Here is a 15388-nt window from a genome sequence, read left to right as displayed (position 1 = left end):
TGCGCATTTCACAGACCAGGAAGCACGCTGCTTCCAGTCATGTGACAATAATAACACTCTCCGTATTGTCGGTCAGACGCTGTAAAACCTGCAACTTCTGTTTATACTTTTTTTGTAACTATTTGCAAGGTAAATATATGAATAATATTTAATACAGATAACGGCACAATAAGAATGTAAGCACGTGGGAATAAAGACCACTTAAAGCAGTGCTAAGCTAGTGAAATACTAACTGTAGTCTGTACCTCATGTATGGTTTTTCCTAAAACATGTCACCACAGATGGTTGCACATGAATCCGATCTGAACAGGTCTACACCTAACCCGTCCGTGTTCCGCTCTCTAACGCTGCCTAACTGTGGCGGACTTAACGCAGGTCTCTCCCGGCTGCTATCGGGGTGAAAGTCCAGCTCGCAGACTTGAACGTCGGGTCGTTGGCCTCTGCAGTGTGAACCAGGATGGCTCCGCTGAAGTTCTGCGCGAACCTCTCCTGGCTGTTCACGGAGCTGCCGGACTTCAGCCAGAGGATGTACGCGGCTGCCTCTGCGGGCTTCCGGGCGGTGGAGGCAGCGTGGCTCTACGACTCCGAGCTGCAGGAGCTGCAGAGAGCCAGAGAAGCTACAGGGGTGGAGGTGATCCTCATCAACACCCCGCCCGGTAACTACCGCAAAACACACACACACACACACACACACACACACACACACACACACACACACACACACACACACACACACACACACACACACACACACACACACACACACACACACACACACACACGTGTTCAGTCAGAAGCTGTTTATTTCAACCAGACTATACTAATACTTCCATGTGTAGTAATAATTAGATGATGATGATGCTGATGGGAATAAAGGATGAATGTGTTGCAGGAAATGTAAAGGGAGGCGATCTTGGTCTTGGTGCAGTTCCCGGAAGAGAGGCAGAGTTCAGACAGGGTCTGGATCTGGCTTTGAAGTATGCAAGAGCGTTGGACTGCAAACGGTGAGAGTATCTTGTATTGTTTTCAGCCTTAAACCCCCGCCCTGAAAATCAGTGTGAAGTGTAACAAATCTGCTTGTGCATATGGAAGGAAAGAGAATTCGTCCAGCACATTTTAACAACATGGGAACTGCAACATGCTTGTGAACCAGGTTTTCATTAATTATACCTCTCTACTCTGCTCAGCCCTGAACAGTACCCCAGACTTTTATGCTGAAAAACAGCCCCAGTGCCTGGTTTCCTCCAGACATGAGGCCAAACAGTTGAGTCTAGTTTCTCTCAGTCGGAGGGTCCTTTAGGTAGTAGACTGACCATCGGGTTCTTGGTCACTTCTCTTACTGAGGCTCTTCCCCTCTGATCGCTCAGTTCGGCCGGGCTACCAGCTCTAAAAAGAGTCCTGGTTGTTCTCAACTTCTTCGGGCCACTTTGCTCCTGGGAACCTTCAATGCAGCACACATGTTTTTGTAGCGTTCCCTTAGATCTGAACCTCCACACAGTCCTGTCTCTGAGATACTTTGGCCTCATGGCTTGCTTTTGGCTCTGATGTGCATTTTCAGCTGTGAGATCTTCCACATACATGTGTGTGTTTTTCCAAATCATGTCCAATCAACTGAACCGATCAAGGTGAAGAAACGTCTCTAAGATGAGCTGGATTTTAAGGGCCAGGGGTAGACATGTGGAAAAACATATTAGTTGAATTATAATAACGCGCCTTCAAACTACTATTTGTTTTACTGCTGCTGAGACAGATTTTTTTTTCATGCAAGCAGAGTTCTTCATATTTGTGTATGAAGTATTTCCTATGAACTTTTCAGGATCCACCTGATGGCGGGGAGGGTTCCCGTGGGCTCACACAGAACGGCGGTTGCCAAGGAGATGGAGGACGTCTTCGTGGAGAACCTAAACTATGCTGCTGATATTCTCTCAAAGGTCGGTGACCTTTTCTGTCCAACATAACAACATCTCCCAGCGGCATGAACCAAGTGAAACAGGATTTCTGCAGAAAGATAGTGGGACACCGCAAAGAGAAAGTAGAATATCTATGTAAGATTAAAACAAATGGAAGATATTTAAATATGATTCAAAGTATATCCACTCGACTCTGTCTAAATCAAAACCAAGCTCGTTACAAAATGAGTAAGCAGGAGAAAGACTAATATACCATTACTCACCTTATCAAATATATCAAATATTATTAATAATGCATTTATCTTCATGAGTCATGATTGTGTTATTTGCTCCCATAGACACTCATCATTGAATCAAGATAATACTGCAGTGTGACGCCACACATAGAAAAGGTCTGTTTAAGGCTTTAATTAGTTTCTGACTCTGGGGAAAATAGGAACAACTGTAAAGTTACCCGAAACTATCTCTTTAACCAAATCACAGACATGTTGGTGATTCTGTGATCTTGTTTTGATAACTAATGTAATAACTAATGTAATATTTGTTTGTACTTCCATTCACTGGGACCGCCCACTTGTAAAACGTGAGTGTAGAGAGGAGATGACAGAATGACATGCAACACGGGGCCCTGGCTGAAATCGGAGCGTTAATTTTTCCTTTTCTGTTATGATTTTAAAAACCACAATGTGTTCATGTCATATCCTAATGTTTTTTTGGTTGTATTTCTCTCTAGAGTAGTGTTACAGGACATGAATATCATATTCATATAGCTGCTGCACTGGAGGCATACAATGTGTCATATCAGATCAGTTAACATCACACCACCCTCAATGAATGGTTCCTAATGTAGTTGATGACGATGCTCTGTGAACGCTGTGAAATGTCACTGCTCCTCACAGGAAGGAATCACTGGTTTGATTGAGCCAATCAACACGAGGATAACAGATCCCAGGTACTTCCTGGACTCTCCTCATCAGGGTAAGACGCTGAGACAACACCTCTCACAACAGCTCAATGTTTTTGATGCATCCCAGAGTTAGTTGAGATCGGCGGAGGCCTACCGGCTTTTATTTCTGACGCCAAACATAAACGTGCACAGTGGACATGGCCGATACCATTGTGAATACAGGAAGAAAATCGAAACTACTGTGAGCTATTTATACCATGAGGGGTTTGATCTTTGCACTCGCCAGTCGTGTCATACTTTCAACAGCTCTGTGATTGAGGAAAATGAATATGTCCTTTTCATGCCCTATTTTTAATAGGACATGGAAAGCTGGCCAGTAATAAGTCATTTAGCCTCCATTAACATATTTTGATGCAAGTCCACGGCACATTCTGTAATTTAATCTCAAATCAAACACACCGAGCTCTGCAGAATCGATGCTGCAGCGTTTGATCTTGTTAGTGTCTGATTTCTGCACACCTCCTGTCTGGCTACCTGCATGAGTCATATCTCAGCTCGTCCTCATTTCTGTGTCTGCAGCAGCTGCAATACTGGAGAAGGTTGGAAAGCCAAACATCAAGCTGCAAATGGTGGGTGCTCTTGGAAATGAAAGGAATGGAAAAAAAAAAAAGATATGTTGAAACTCTGGACTTAACAGATGTGCAAACTGTTTCAGGACGTCTTCCACTGGCAGATAATGGATGGAAACCTGACAGAGAACATCCACAAGTATTTACCCATTATTGGTGAGTGAGATGAGAGATATAATATTGTACTTGAATCCTCCAGCCTTGGTGACCAGTGACCTCATTTCTTCCAGGCATCCTATGTAACACATCTCGCATCCTAGTGGCCTTTAGATATCTACCCTTCATCACAGTCAGTGATCTCAAATGGTTTTATTGATATTATAAACCTATTGACCTAGGCTTCAACAGATGGAGTCTGTTTGGGTGACACCTTTTATATTACATCATGTATGAGCGCAGCTTTAAAGCTGTTCCACACAGAGCCAGAATCTAAATTCTGTGTTGCTTTAAGTTAAAAAAAAAATGGTGTCGTATTTAAATTTCTTCTGGTTAGCACTGGAGCCTAGCAACAATGACGAACTTGGAGGACGGTGAGTTTAAATCATCCACCCAAAAAAAATATTCCTCAGATTTAGAGACATGCACCCGCATGAATATTTCACTAGTCCACGGGGGCTGTCTTCAATTTTAATTTCTTTTTTAATGATGATTAATGATGCATTGTTTCATCCACCTTTGCTATTCTGGAACAACTCATCCGCTATTAATCAGAACGTATATTTTTCCGCTACATCTGCAGTCCACGCATCTTCAGTAGACGTCATCCACCTCTGGCTTTCAGCTTTTGGGTTGTGTCTAGAAGGTGACCCACAAGTTGTGAGATGGATGAGGTTGAGAAACGGCCTGGCGTGGTTGAGGTTGGGACAGGTTGTCTCAGGAGAGTTTTCACACATTTCCCAGCTTGTGGGTAACTAACCATCTACACATCACCCAGTTTTTGTTGTCGTGGTGACTTAGATAGTTCAATCGACAAGATGTAGAAGAGTTTGGATCAGAGACGTGGCGGACTCGTGCTGTTTAATCAGTGAAGCTTTGATTTCCTACAATAAATATGTGGAAGAAACGACACAACTTCTGCCGTTCAGCTAATATGGATAAACACATGCAGCTATGATGATGTGAAGCAGAGAGCAGGCTCAGTAAAGCTTCTGGAGCTCATAGAGATGGAATCTTCCTCAGGTCATGTTCAGATTGCTCAGGTTCCAGGCAGGAATGAGCCCAACAGTGCTGGAGAGCTCAACTACAGCTACCTGTTCAACACACTGGAGAACCTCCACTACCAGGGATACATCGGCTGTGAATACAAGCCACTAGGTGAGTGCTCTAATATGGCACCCAATTAGAAAATAAACATGTTTATAATGATCTCTGTCCACTTTAGGCTCCACAAAGGAGGGTCTGGGTTGGATGAAAGATTATGGCAAACACAGCAAGTGATGAGCAGGTGACCCGTCACAACGCGTGTTCTGCTCAATGGCAGACGTCTGATACGTGTTCACTTCTTCCACCAGGAGTAACTCTTTTTTCCTTTGAACAGTTTCTAGTGGCCATACACAGACAGTATATGTAAAGTATTTACTATACTTTGATGTAGTATATTTTACTGTTTAAATGACAATTTCCCATCTAAATGTGATTAATTGACCAGTGGTTCTATTGCTCTTTAATAACAGACACTTTTATTTCTTTCTCAACTAACATCGAATCAGTTTTTCAATGTATCGATAAACTATTTGATCATGTATAAATAAGCGTTTCACTGTGAAAAATAAATTGTGATAACTATACTAAAAGATGTTGACTGTTCGTTCAACAAGTGTGTTCATGTTGGTAAGACAGATAAGAGGGAAACGTTAGCAGGAAAGCTAATGTGGTGGTTGTGTGGATAGATACCCAAATGTATTCTGTGGAAATAATGCACAACTAGGGGGCGCCTCATGAAACCCAAAAATATGAAATGTACACATCTCCCTGTTGGTTTTTCAGAAAGTGAACAAAGAAATCGAATATCAATCAAATAATGCTAGCTCATTTATACAGGTATGACAGAGGCCTCATTATAGGAAACATATCCTAACGGCTGGTCCCATCTTTACTTGAGTTTCGAAGATAGGAATAAACCTTCCTATTACTCAAGCAATTCCTAACCTCATGGCTGTGTTCTATCCCAACACATAGCTCCCATCTTATCTTAAGAAATCCTAACTATATCTGTTTAATTGATTATTCAATCAACACTCGTCCGTCAAATTTAAAGCCTTTCAATCATCATATTTCAGGGTTCATGTTGGGTTCATGTTCCCATCTTCATTGGCATACAGACCTAACAGTGAGGTTGCCATTTGTCAGTTATTTTGAATTTAGGACGGGGTCTAGGATGATGGTTCTGTAATAGCTACATTCCTATCCTTGGTTAAGATAGGACTTTTTTTTCTGAATACAGTTGGGCAAACCGTAATACCACCTGAATGTCACCATAAACCGAGATAAGATAGGGGTTCAGACGTAGGAAGATTCTGTAATGAGGTTTTATTTATCAAAATGCCAGCTGTTGTGATGGTCGACTGTTTTCCAAGTCGTTGATTGTGGAGCTGTAGTTCCCTCTATTTAGAAGCAAAGATGTTCGGAGCATGTGCCCCTTCCGACAGGCCAGTGAAGAAGAGTATGGTTGTGAAGTTCGACAAAGCACTCGGTGGGGTCCCCAGCGAAACACCCGCTAAATGTGAAGCCGATCAGATGAGCGGTTCTCCAGATGTGAGAAGAACACACAGACCGATTCCTCACTTTAAAGTCAGGTCGGACTTTGTGCTCACGTAGAAACCATACCAAACGTTCTCATTCATCCTACTGCTTTATTTAGCATTTCACATACTGTATAAAGTGTTCTGTATGTACATAATATACATTATACAGTCAGACAGTGCAGTGTTTGTATTACAGTCAAAATGCTGAGGGCTAACTCGTTACAGTTCACATTTTGCATGATGAATATCCAGTGTTTAACATTCAGACTGAAGTCTCGCCGCTTCGCTCCACATTTCTTCATTTCACGTCCACAACTGAGCTCAGACTTGCTTTCCTTCCAGTGAAAATGTGTAGAAATCCAAGGCTGCTGAGTCCGTCATTAATGAGGGGACTGTGGAAGCCAAGCCTTTGTGTTCACAATACTATAGGCTGGCTTCGTGCCCTCTTGTAAATTGAGGTGTGGTTACCAGCCAGCACCCTTCCAGAATATACAACACGACCTCAAACACCGAGCGTGCTTGGGAAACATTCGGCTCTGATGACGTGTGACATGCTATTATGCAAATCAGTTAAGTTGACACATTTTCGTCCCGTTTCTGCAAACCGACTCAGGCACTTTCACCGCAGAACATCAGGAGTGTGTTCACAGAGATCGTCTGATGTTACTACAACAGCGTTGCTTCAGAGGTTTGGGAATAAAAAAATAAATTAAAAAAAAAAAAAAAAAAAAGGAGAAAGGCACTTCAGGGCACCAGATATGGCAGTAGGGTAAGAGGTTTGACACTTTTGAACATGGGACATTAAAGCCATCCTACTCTGACGTCCCAGCTGTCTCACTCGCATAAAACACTGCTGTGGTATGAAGAGCTAGCACGATGCTATCAGAAGGCACACGATCCAAGATAATGAACGGAGCTGTGGAGTATGAAACTTGTGCAGAAGAGTTCATTGTTGGGTGCAAACGACTTGACTTGCGTTACGTTTTGGCATGAAGCATCAGAATCAGTAAATCTAAACTGCATTCAGGGTAGTTCTCTGTCAAAGAGGACAAAGAAAAGTGTCTTCTCTACTGGCAAAGACCCAAAGGTTTCCTTCACAGTCATGTGTCAGAGCTCAGGACATGGTCGAACTTTGCTCATGACATCAGAGATGTAAACCCATCTCATCTACTTTACCACTTTTAGAATGGTCAAAGCCAATCCGTAAAAGGTTCTGTGCACAAGGTCTTCAGACGGACAACCCTGAGGACCCGACCCAACAGGGTGTCCAGGTCCACACACAGTCTTGATTTGGGTTTCATAACACAAGCTGCATCTGTAGTCATCCCTGGATTAGTTAGTGGAGGTGGTGGGCGATGCTATGTCGTTTCTACTTTTACAAGTTTGTAAACCCCCCCTCGACAAATTTTCGAACCGGCCCGTATTTGTGACTGATGGGTTCGTTGTGGGACGTCCAGTTTCAGGCTGGAGGTCTACTTTGAATGAACGCCAATGGATAAAACCAAATGAGGATTGCGTGCTAACGGTCAGGGTGAGCTCCACGCCGCTCAGGTGATCCGCACTGTGTGAACGTAGGTGCTGCAGGTTGTAGTCGCTGATTATAACGTGTAGTGTGACATAACACAACTTGTCTACCAAACGTTATGTAGCAGTTCTACTAATTTTACTCAAAGCTTTATATTTTGTCTATATTATAACTGTGAATCCATTTTTGTTTAAGTTAGCAGAGGTGTCCCCCTCCTAGTTAACTTGCACTAGAAAAACTTGAAGCTGCCCTAACACTTTTGATATACTTGCTTTTTAACAAAGCGTGCACTTAACTCCCAGCTGCATCGTGAGTAGCATTGAGGATTTAAAGGTTTATCCACTGAAGCAGATCTGAGTAGGGATCATCGTCAGCTGACACTGGAATATCTTCACTTATTCCATCTGGTCATAAATATAACTTAAAGGGCCAGTGTGTAGCACTTTGCGGGATCTAGTAGCAGAATTGGAATATAATATTCATGACTGTTTTAATTTGTGTATGATCACCTGATCTTTGTGATTGTGTTAGCTTACAATGAGTCCTTCATGTTGCAGCGTCATGTTTCTACAGGAGCACAGAACGGACAAACAAACACACTCTAGAGAGACTCTCACGTTTTTTGGTTACCTGAAGGCCACCGTAGATCTCTGACACACTCGTGAAACTGCGCTAACGTTAGCCGTTTGACTTCCGTTGCTCCTTAAGTAGTGGTATTATGGTATGGATGGCCTCTGAGCGAGGCCGATTGCGTTACCATGGTTTTGCACTCTTCGGCTCACGTTACAGCAGTCTTGGAAAGAAGAGGAGCGGAGGCATAATCAGTTGGTTGCAATCTGCAACCACATGGCTAGATGCCATCAAATCCTACACACTGTCCCTTTAACGTGCAAAACGCATATACTGCCACAATCCTTCATGGGTTTCGTTCCATATTGTGGACCGGTAGCACTTCACCGCAGGAACACAGTATACATGGGGTGGTCATCACACACACTTCAATGCGTAGTTAAAAGCAAGTATATCAGAAGATTAGGCTGATACTGAACGAGCTAATGGAGGTATATACCCACCAGTTAGGAGGCATTTACAATCACATTTTTACCCACTGGTTTGGCTCTTGGTTTAGGTTTCTGACATTGGCACTGACACAAACACAGTAGCAACCCTGACCTGTCTGATGCTTCTCTTAATGCTGCTGCGTGGTAGCAAGGTAGAACTGAGCGTAGCTGCTGGGAGAACATACTGGCACAGAGGATTTTCCCCACATGACCTCAATCCAAAAACTCTACAGACCGCTGCTTCCTGTTTCCATACGTCGGTCAAGATCACGTGGCTATGAGTTGAGGTAAGTCCAGCTATGCTCTACAACAGACCCGTCCAGAGGTTGTAGCAGGCGGTGTTGATGACGGACTCCAGGTGGTGGTACATGGACACCAGCTGGGGAGGAGGGCTGCTGCCGGCCGTCTGCTGCGACGGCAGCGGCTCCCGAAACACGACCTTTAGGCTCTGAAGGAGGAAGGAAACGGACAAGAAACAGTGCTGAGGTGTTTGCACTACTACAGTGTAATAATATTATTAATCACGTCAGTGTGATAACCCACTGTTTTTCCAGCCTGGGTGTCCAGAAAGACCAAAACAAAGCAGTCGGTGAACTTCTGGTTCAGAACAGCCTGAAACGAAGAAGACAGACGTGGATTAGATGGACATTGAAAAGTAAAGCCTTCTACTGACAAGGATTCATCTTTTTGATCTTCTTCATGATGTTAAACATAAAGGCAATTTTGTTTGGGTGACAATGAAAAGGTTCAATGTTAAAACTCTGACAAATTATGGAGCAAACAGGAGCAAGATGTGCACAGCCTCTGACACAACATAAGGTTTCCTGTTTGAAAATGTTCTTTTATTTGATACTATGCACCTCAACACAGAAACACTGGGGTCTCTTGGATAACTGAAGTACTAATAACTGTAAGCTTATGTCATGACATTTGGTTATGAAATAATATTTATAAGTAAGGGCGGTCAAAATGCAAAATACACATCTGCAAACACTATATGTCAAGGTGTTTTATTGTGAAAGGTAAGAAGGCGTAGATGTGGTCTGAGTAATAACATCAAAATGAACACGCCCCCGCTGTGTAGTCCGGTAATGTTCCATGGAGATCCACTGTTGTCATGTTCCCTCATTACCAAGAACGCTACGCGGTGCTAACACATGTTCAGACTGTACGGAAACCAAAGGCTGCTGAAGGAGCACACTGAGTACATACACATTTCTACAGCACGGCGTGGGAGTGATGCACAGTACAGGTGATTGGAAGTTGGATTGGCACTAAATACTATACTACCCATGAGTCTCAGCGGCTGTTGCTATGGAGGAGACTCCATTGAATCAGAGCTGTAGTGCACAGACGGCTTTGTGCTCATTGCACACAAACTATTTACAAAAACGTTTCAAAAGTTACATCTGACATCGACTAAGAAAATGGATAAGAGGGAAGGACAGGAGCGAGAGGTCAGGCTGTTACTGCAGCTCTCTCATTTTCAGAAACTCAGAAGGATCCCATAATTATCCCCCTCAAGATAAAAAGAATCCCTCTAGAGTCCCATTTTACATTTAAACACTGAGCTCTCTCAGTCTTAAAGTGACCCCACACTCTCAATAAAACGATTGTTCCCAAGTTTAACATCGAGTAGAAGCCAGAGAAATGCTGAGGCCGACTCGGAGAAGTTACACTTTATCGACCTTTTATAAAATGTAACCGCAGAGGCAGAACAGGAGCGTCTTCTCACCAGATACTGGATGCCGTTGTCGTCAAAGTGTCTGCAGCTCTGAGGGAAGCGGTTCAGCAGGACTTTGATCAGGCTCTGGTACCAGGCTGGACTCATGGTCAGGAAGCAGTCCTGCAGCGACACATCACACACTGCCGTTACCACAACCGTCACAGACCCCATCTGAACACAGTGTTTCATCCTGCTTTTTGTCCAATGGCTGAGCTCCCTGTTAATTAATAAAGTCTGAGGCAGTATCATGAATTTCATTGATAAAATACACAATGTTTTTAAAATGTACATATCGTCGCTGTCAAATAAGCCCTCCTATATATTATATATACGGACATATCCACCTATCTCATGCATATAAAGTAGAACAACCCCCTCTAAGTTGATTAGTCAACTAATCGGTCGCTTTAGTCTTAGTCGACTGAGATTGGATTAGTCATTTTTTATGCTTTGTTAAATATCAATGACTTAAAGTCCATCTGTGGTAAACACAACATTTAAAGTGGTGCCTTTGTGTGGGTTTTTTTGTGGAGAAACTCACTCTCAAGTTATCAACACACGTTGATTAAATCAACTAATCGATCGTCTGAAAGCGTAAAATGATGATGAGTTGACTGTTTGGACAGACGTGGATGTAAACTGCGTGAGGCGGTAATTGTAGTCTGTACACAACCGCTACATGTTTATGTCTTTGTTGTCTACTTTGAAAGGGTTAGTTCACCGAAATTACTTTAAAAAAACCCACATCTTTAAGCTTTGTTTGTACTCGCACTTTGCGGCGTAGCCTGAGCCTCCGCAGACAGCACTCGAGCTCCGAGCATGACCGTTAATACTCTATGCGCTGCATTATTCTCCAAAACTCCAGAGGACGTAGAAACAAAACAAACCGTGAAGAATCAAAACGACTACCAGTGTAACTCATAGATACGCCCTTAGACTGTAGGTGTAACCGGCAAAACGCCATAAACCAACCTCCACTATGACGAGGACGGATTGTAAATATCTCTAAACTCATATCTCATATTCATAGACTACTTTATTGCCTGTATACAATAACTGTAAAGAAATAAAGGTTTAATATCCTATAAAATATTTACTCAAATGAAGATTTTTAAGACCTGCTGTTTCTTAAGCATTTAAAAGTGAATTCGGCTTCTTTGTATAATCCCTGCTCATGTAACTAGTGCTTTTATCAGTGAACTATTGGTGACAGTCACGTGACATCAAGTTACAAAAAAAAAAAAAAAGGGGCACGACCAAGCGCCGCCACCATGTTCCCAGATCTTAATAAACCTGGTGAGTACACAATGTTCTTCATAACCAATAGGAATGACGGCCAAACTGTAACAAGGATCCAGGTTGTAAGAAACCAAAATGACCCTTAAATTATTCTCTTACAACTTACCAGGCCTTGACACGGTTGAGTTTGAGTGCTGATTAAAGGATGGTGGATGAATGTAAAATGGGAGTCTCACCAGTTGTGGGTCGATCTCCCCCACCGAGCGGCTCTGCACAGCCTCCAGCAGCTCCTCCAGCTCGCTGAACGACAGCTTCGTCAGCTTCAGTTTGTCCAGGGCCAGGTGCTCCCCGTGGAACAGCCTCCTCCACAGGTTGTCCCTGCGGCAGTGACCCATGGCCTGCTCCACGCTGGCCTGGATCTGTCTGCGGGCCGTCACCACCTCGTTGTTGAGCAGGGGGAACAGAGGGGAGGAGTAGAGCAGCCCCTGAGTTTCTCGTCGGGCGCCCGCCAGAGGGTAAAACTCATTGCCGTCGCTCGGAGCCAAGGAGACCGTGGCTTCGGACGACGTTTCCTCCCAGAGGTCCTGCTCGGCACCGCGCGACCCGCAGGCCTCTGCCAGGTCGGGGGGGAGCCGGCCACTCAGCTCACCAGGATCACGGTGGATCTGAGGAAGCTTCTTGAAACGGCGCATGTCAGCAGTGAGGCGGGGGAAGAGCTCCCTCTGGCTGGTCATGATCACATAGAACCGCAACCTACGGATAAGGGAATAGAAGAATTTATAAAGACATTCATTTCAATTCAATATGCTCCTTGAGATTAGATCTGGACCGATATTACCACGGACATATCTGTATTGCTGAATAAAGTAATTCATATGAATGGTATTAGATATTTGAGGCTGATACCTATGATGCTACTTGAGAGTCAATATCAAATATAGTGTGTTTAAACATAACATAAGAAACCAATTTAAATATCCCCGACGTTGCTAAAATAACAATGACCAAGACGGATGGGACATTTTACAGAGTCAGAATAAACTTGACATATACTGTATATCTTTAGTTTAAAATATAAACTATGTTTGCTAAAGGAGTATTTAAATTTCAGTGGAAAAGACAAGGCTGTTATGCTGCACATTAGTCTTCCAGTGGCATTTATCTAAACCGGCTAGCTGCATCTACGTGCCGCAGTAGATTCTATTAGCTATTGTTTTTGTCTGGTGGTCATATGACTTTTTAATGTACAGTTCTGGTACATTGTGCAGATACAATTTTTGTCCATAAGCTGTGGTAGACAGCAATTGGCTGGGCCCACAAAAGTCAGAGCAGCTCGGGTCAAAGTTCCACATATTTAAACTTTCCGCTCCGCTTGGCGCATCGTGGCCATACGCACAGGGCCGCCAGAGCATGAACCCTTTAGCCACAAAGGCAGGGTCAGGATGTTCAGTCACCCTTACATGTGATAGGAGCCTCTGATGAGGTCACGCCACAAGCTTTCCCAATGTGAGAAACCAACGCTATGAAAGAGAACTTCTCCTGTGAGCTAAGCGTGCAGCACACCAGGCCCCGTCTAGAGCCAGTGTTCGGTTTGTCCGTTCTGGGCTACTGTAGAAACAACAGAGTGGACTATGTGATGAAAACCTGCTCACTATGTAGATATGAAAGGCTCATGCTTAAGTAATGAAAACACGTCTGTTCTCACTTTTAGGCAATTATACACTAATCAAAATATTACAAATAAATAAATAAAGATGACTAACTTATTCATATTATATTCCAATTCTGCCAATAGATCCCCCTAATTGCTACACATTGGCTTTTTTAATGTTTTGACTAATTTATTTTTCAGCTGTAAAATGTTCCATTCAAGTGCAATTCTTTACTACCCTAACATAAGGGATATTTATGAAAAATAAAATATTGGCATTATGTGTTTCTGTAAAAACTATTTAAAAGATATCTAGCAAAGAAAATATAGACATAGACCTCAAAATCCAGTATCATTCAGGCTCTACTTTAGATTATCAATATGGACAATAGATAAACAACAAAACTAGGGCTGCTATGAGCAATTCTTTTCATAGTCAAGTCGCTATTTATTTCAATTAATATATACAATTTCAGAAAAAACTAACTAAGGTGACATCTTTTAGCTTTTTCTTCTTTTATCTGTTCTTTCATGTCTCTTTACCTCAACAAATGCCTCTCCCCATCGGACTGTTCCTCAAATGGAGCAGCATTGTGGCACACCACCAGGGACACGTCAAAGTCATCATGGTGGTGCAGGCCCTCCAGATCCTTGTAGGAACCCGAACTAAAGCAAGGAGGAAGAGAAGATAGAGAAGGCTGAAGCTGTTTATGTAATAAGAATACACAGTGGATGTATACTGTGATTGGGATGTATTTCTACCTGTTCCACAGAGCCACTAGTGCATACTCATGCAGGTCAGGCGTCCCTTTCTTGTCAGTGGCGACGGCAGCCTTGGACATGCGGAGCGGTTTCATGCCGTAGGTGCTGGCGTGGTCAGTGATGTAGTTGTAGAGCTGATGAGCCGTTATCATCCCCGTGGAGACGGAGAAGCTCCCTGATGGACACAAGGATCAGAGACTCTTATGAAGACAATCAGGATTGTGTTCAAGTGAATCTTTTATCCCTCCAATGACTCGGAGAAGAGCTCCTGCTCAGACTGAAGCAGCAGTGATACATAAATACGTCATGGAAAGGAAACCAATAGAAGCAGTTTGGTTTGATTTAACTCATCTGTTTTTCTGTGGCAGTGAAACAGTTTGAAAGATTCTACTTTGGCCAGCAGTGAGCTGTGGGGCGAGGTTGAGGACATGCAAGGCGGATTAATACCTACACTCAGAAACACACCTTGAGGCAAATACCAAAGTATAATATAGCTGCAAATGGCCATTCTGGGTTCACGACCTTTTTCTGCTCAACAGAAAGAAGCAGCTCAATCGCCAAAATCAGAGCCGCAGGCGGCTGCCAGCGAGTTTCAGGCTTCACAAAGCTCCCTCAGCTGGTTTAATTCTGTCTGAAGAAGCACTGAGCCTGTCACTTATTGCACACTCATAGTCCCCTCAGTCATATTTCTTGGCATTAAGGTGTTGTGTTTCAACAGCTTAATAAAAAATATCCAGTGAGTTTGGTGATGTTTGGACAAACTGTGATTGATTTATGGCCAAAATTGCACCGGGCCCATGCACAAGTTTAAACCTGGTGGCGCCCCATGTGTGAGTGATTTCAAAATAGTGGTACACATGTGGTTCAACATTGTCATGAGACACATCCTGCAAGTTTTGTAATGATTGGACAAACAATTTCTGATATATAGTCTGATTTTACCTGAACGTTCAGGGGATGTTTCAGCTACTCTTATGGGACATATCCTGGAAGTTTCATGATGAACGGCCCAACGGTTGTCTCCTTACTTTATCTTGTCTAGTTATGTATGTACTTATGAAATGTATTTTTTCTGAAAATGGCGCAAAATATTGTCTAGCAGACTTATATTGTTCAAGAGGCTTTTTGTAGAGCACATTGAGGTGGACATGTCTGTCCAATTCAAAGGCAGTTAGACTTATGGTTTGATGGGCGTGGCCTTGCCCCGTTGTTAGCGTTAATCAAAGCGTTGCCG

At 43.1% G+C, this 15388-nt stretch overlaps 2 protein-coding genes across 3 annotated transcripts in view; one reads left to right on the top strand and one right to left on the bottom strand.

The window, feature by feature from the left end:
• Window positions 1–22: 22 nt before the first annotated feature.
• On the top strand, window positions 23–5239 carry hyi (hydroxypyruvate isomerase). 2 transcript variants are annotated; one of them, XM_068707780.1, is made up of 9 exons: window positions 23–129; window positions 376–656; window positions 893–1004; window positions 1817–1931; window positions 2810–2888; window positions 3400–3446; window positions 3533–3602; window positions 4626–4760; window positions 4828–5239. In XM_068707780.1, exons 2-9 carry the CDS (start codon window positions 458–460, stop codon window positions 4881–4883), a joined length of 813 nt encoding a protein of 270 aa, XP_068563881.1. In that variant the 5' UTR covers window positions 23–129; window positions 376–457; the 3' UTR covers window positions 4884–5239. The 2 variants fall into 2 exon arrangements, with proteins under 2 accessions (XP_068563881.1, XP_068563880.1); XM_068707779.1 differs by having other exon boundaries at window positions 24–129; window positions 3397–3446.
• A 1039-nt stretch (window positions 5240–6278) lies between these two features.
• The window catches only part of szt2 (SZT2 subunit of KICSTOR complex), a 92983-nt gene continuing 83873 nt past the window's right edge, over window positions 6279–15388 (bottom strand). The window contains exons 70-75 of the mRNA XM_068707778.1: window positions 14155–14329; window positions 13936–14058; window positions 11978–12494; window positions 10512–10622; window positions 9320–9388; window positions 6279–9224 (exon numbers count right to left, since the gene is read on the bottom strand). Of these exons, the coding sequence (XP_068563879.1) occupies window positions 9081–9224; window positions 9320–9388; window positions 10512–10622; window positions 11978–12494; window positions 13936–14058; window positions 14155–14329 (1139 nt within the window). The 3' untranslated portion in view covers window positions 6279–9080. The remainder of the gene's footprint in view (window positions 9225–9319; window positions 9389–10511; window positions 10623–11977; window positions 12495–13935; window positions 14059–14154; window positions 14330–15388) is intronic.

Source organism: Cebidichthys violaceus, unplaced genomic scaffold (assembly GCF_023349555.1).
Source record: "Cebidichthys violaceus isolate CVI_PGR_0920_01 unplaced genomic scaffold, fCebVio1.0.p SCAF_13, whole genome shotgun sequence".
Taxonomy (NCBI): Eukaryota; Metazoa; Chordata; class Actinopteri; order Perciformes; family Stichaeidae; genus Cebidichthys; species Cebidichthys violaceus.
The sequence above is the reverse complement of the archived record's forward strand: the minus strand, read 5'-3'. Positions and strand labels throughout refer to the sequence as shown.

Coding starts and splice junctions, on each gene's coding strand:
- hyi (XM_068707779.1), top strand. CDS start 458: ATGGCTCCGCTGAAGTTCTGCGCGAACCTCTCCTGGCTGTTCACGGAG. Junction 1,005..1,816: donor AGAGCGTTGGACTGCAAACG/GTGAGAGTATCT, acceptor TGAACTTTTCAG/GATCCACCTGATGGCGGGGA. Junction 3,603..4,625: donor CAAGTATTTACCCATTATTG/GTGAGTGAGATG, acceptor AATCTTCCTCAG/GTCATGTTCAGATTGCTCAG.